Raw genomic sequence first — 3,814 nt, forward strand, 5'->3', positions numbered from 1 at the left:
TCTAAAAATGGATGACGTAAGAGCACACATTAACCAGACCCAATTATATATAATAAAAGTGAAAAGAAGGAGTAGCTTTGAAGTTTGAACATATTTCTATCTTGGTATTGTGAGACAAGAAATGAAAAACAAACATGCTTTAATTTAGTTGTATTTGTAAAGAGAAAAGGGAGAAGGAGGAGGACAAAATACAAGCGATGGCAATGAGAAAGGAAAAGGGAAAAGAAAGGGATAATATTGGGGTTAGAGAAAATAAATGGCTATTTAGTACATGTATTTAAATACATATTTTTCGATTTTAAATAATATTATATATATTTTTATATTTTTTTTTACTCACATATATTTTAAAAAAATAGAAATAGCATTACTAAAACAACTGAACAACCCTTAAATCTAATGAAACGATTACACTCAAACTCCTCCATTGACGTGGTGGTAGGTGAGAGCGAGGAAGATGAGGGGAGAGTTGAAAAGACTAATTACACCCATTAAAAAAAAGAAAAGAAGAAAGGAAGACTAATTGCAATTGCAAGGCTTTGACTCAAACACCCCCCCAATTTTCATTCTGTTGAACACGTGTGAAAAAATAATGTAAACTCGTTTTTCGGAGTAAGAGGTACTTCCTAGATCCTACGCTACCTATAGTGTCTCGTACGTGTGAGGTCTACACATGACATGACGAACAACATCTACAACAACAAAAACACCCAATCATTTCTATAAATAACTCTCCATTCTTGTTCCCTAAACACTCGCTCATCCATTCAGACTCAACTACCACTCTCATCACAAAACCAATCACTCCTCCCTTTGGATTCGCCGCCGGCGGTTTCTTTTTTCTATTCTCGTCCATTTCTCGATGGACTCCCGCCGGCGATCGACCTCCAAAGCCACCACCGGCCCCCCACCACCACCACACATGAAAATGAAAATGGGAGTGGGTCTACATCAACATCATAATGACAAAGAGCTCAAGGCCTCAGACGCTTTGCCACTCCCACTTTACCTCACCAATGCAGTCTTCTTCACTCTGTTTTTCTCTGTGGTCTACTTCCTGCTCACTCGCTGGCGCGAGAAGATCCGTAACTCCACCCCTCTTCATGTCCTTAACTTGTCTGAGATCGTCGCCATTTTCGCCTTCATCGCTTCCTTCATCTACCTCCTTGGTTTCTTCGGAATTGATTTTGTCCAGTCGATTCTTCGACCTTCCGCTGATCTCTGGCCTAACGAGGACGAAATCGACGATGCCCAGAGCACAGACGAAATCGTTCTTAATGAAGACTCTCGTAAAGTCCCTTGTGGTGCTGGCCTCGATTGCTCACCTCCTCAGATCGTAAACAAGGAAATCGTCTCTCCTCCTTCCCTGGTACCTACGGTATTGAGCGAAGAGGATGAGGAGATCATCAACTCAGTCGTGAAAGGATCGACACCTTCTTACACTCTCGAATCAAAACTCGGAGATTGTAAAAAAGCCGCGGCGATTCGACGCGAGGCGCTTCAGAGACTCACTGGCAAATCATTAACTGGGTTACCTCTGGAGGGGTTCGATTACGAATCTATACTTGGCCAGTGCTGCGAGATGCCAGTGGGTTATGTTCAGATCCCAGTTGGTATTGCTGGACCACTTTTGCTGGATGGGATTGAGTACTCTGTTCCCATGGCTACCACAGAGGGTTGCTTGGTGGCAAGCGCAAACCGTGGGTGCAAAGCTATTCACTTGTCAGGTGGGGCCACTAGTGTTTTGTTGAAGGATGGTATGACCAGAGCTCCTGTGGTTAGGTTCGCTTCAGCTCAAAGGGCTGCTCATTTGAAGTTCTTCTTGGAGAACCCCAACAATTTCGAGAACTTGTCTATGATCTTCAACAAGTCCAGCAGATTTGCTAGGCTTCAGAATATTAAGTGTACTATTGCTGGCAAGAATCTCTACATGAGATTCACTTGCAGCACCGGTGATGCCATGGGCATGAACATGATCTCCAAAGGTGTCCAAAACGTCTTGGATTATCTCCAGAATGATTTCTCGGACATGGACGTTATTGGCATCTCTGGTAAGTCCAAATTGGATTTGTGAAGTTTGCACCTTTAGTTGTATGATTGATTTATTTCAGCTAAAACTTAGGTACAGTATAATTATGTGGTTGAATTCAATTGGGTCTGCATCATTATTGAATTAATTGTTTTCAACTTGGGTTTTGCAGGAAACTTCTGTTCGGACAAGAAGGCAGCTGCAGTGAACTGGATTGAGGGGAGAGGCAAGTCTGTGGTTTGTGAGTGTGTGATAAAGGGTGAGGTGGTGAAAAAGGTGCTCAAGACTAATGTGGCGGCCTTGGTGGAGCTCAACATGCTCAAGAACCTGACTGGTTCAGCTATGGCTGGAGCTCTTGGGGGCTTCAACGCACATGCTAGTAACATTGTCACTGCCGTGTACATAGCCACCGGCCAAGACCCAGCACAGAACGTGGAAAGCTCTCACTGTATCACGATGATGGAAGCTGTCAATGATGGACAGGATCTTCACGTCTCTGTCACTATGCCTTCTATCGAGGTAAATTTCATGTCACATCAACACTATTTCCATCACGAGGTCAAATTTTTAGGCTTGCATAAAGGAAAAGATGGTTTTTCTGATTTTCCACCTGATTTCAAATCTGAAAGACAGAAACAGTTCTTTAATCTTTACTCACTATCATAGGTTAGGATTTTTGGATTCCAAATAGTATAAGTATTTCATTCGTTTCGAGAGAGAAGTTGTTTCCATATATATATATATATATAGTAGCTTGTGGAATCACTTTCAATCACATGTCTTGCTCAATTTTTTTGGTATCTAGGTGTTAATAGTGCTGAGAGTATGCTGGTCAATAATATTTGAGACCTCACATGGCTTTCTTCTTTGCAGGTTGGTACAGTTGGTGGAGGTACCCAGCTTGCTTCTCAGTCAGCATGCTTGAATCTGCTTGGGGTGAAAGGTGCAAACAGAGAATCAGCAGGATCAAACGCAAGGCTACTGGCCACCATTGTAGCTGGTTCTGTGCTGGCTGGGGAGCTCTCCCTTATGTCTGCTCTGGCAGCAGGGCAGCTTGTTAGGAGCCATATGAAATATAATAGGTCTAGCAAGGATGTTTCTAAAGTTTCCTCTTAAAGGAAACAGATATAAGAATACCCCCAACCTTGAGGCTAAAAAGTTGAAAGGCCTCAGGAACATGGAAAATTAAGATTGATACAAATCAACTGTCAATTAGGCATGGAGACTAGGAGGGACATGATTGGAAAATTGAACAGCATAAAATACATAGCAGACCCAAGCAGCAAAGAAATCTGTTTGTCTGTTTTTTTAAATTCTGTTCCCCCCACCCCTTTTTTTTTTTTGTTAATTTCAAGTTATGTAACAAAAGTACCTGCAAATTGTGTAATATGATGGAAAAGTTTAGTATCATTTCATTCCTTGAAGATTGTACTCAGTTCTGTTTTACTTGAGTTTCTTGCACCTTAAAATATTCATAAAGGAACAGAAAATTGTGTGATATGATGAAGTTTTTTTGCTGTTACTATGTGTAAGGTTATGTGTTAGGTGGACCTGTCACTTTCCACAATTCCATCAAAATACTTTCATCTATTTAAAATTCTATTAAGAGATTCTTATTTATTCAAAATTGTTGAGTCATATCTCTCCAAAAAAAAAAAATTGCTAAGTCATTTTATGATAAAATAAATTTAAACATAAACTAACGGTTAACTTAGCAATTTTAAACATTTAGAAGTTTTTTAGTGGGATAGTAGACAAGTAACGTGATCCACCATGATAGTCGTA

General features: G+C 40.6%; 1 protein-coding gene across 1 annotated transcript; it reads left to right on the forward strand.

The window, feature by feature from the left end:
- The first annotated feature begins 738 nt into the window (after nucleotides 1–738).
- On the forward strand, nucleotides 739–3,464 carry LOC136063819 (3-hydroxy-3-methylglutaryl-coenzyme A reductase 1-like). Its single transcript, XM_065764745.1, has 3 exons — nucleotides 739–2,051; nucleotides 2,202–2,548; nucleotides 2,903–3,464. Exons 1-3 carry the CDS (start codon nucleotides 863–865, stop codon nucleotides 3,143–3,145), a joined length of 1,779 nt encoding a protein of 592 aa, XP_065620817.1. The 5' UTR covers nucleotides 739–862; the 3' UTR covers nucleotides 3,146–3,464.
- Nucleotides 3,465–3,814: the final 350 nt, after the last annotated feature.

This window comes from Quercus suber, unplaced genomic scaffold (genome assembly GCF_002906115.3).
Source record: "Quercus suber isolate HL8 unplaced genomic scaffold, Cork oak 2.0 scaffold_581, whole genome shotgun sequence".
Classification (NCBI taxonomy): Eukaryota; Viridiplantae; Streptophyta; class Magnoliopsida; order Fagales; family Fagaceae; genus Quercus; species Quercus suber.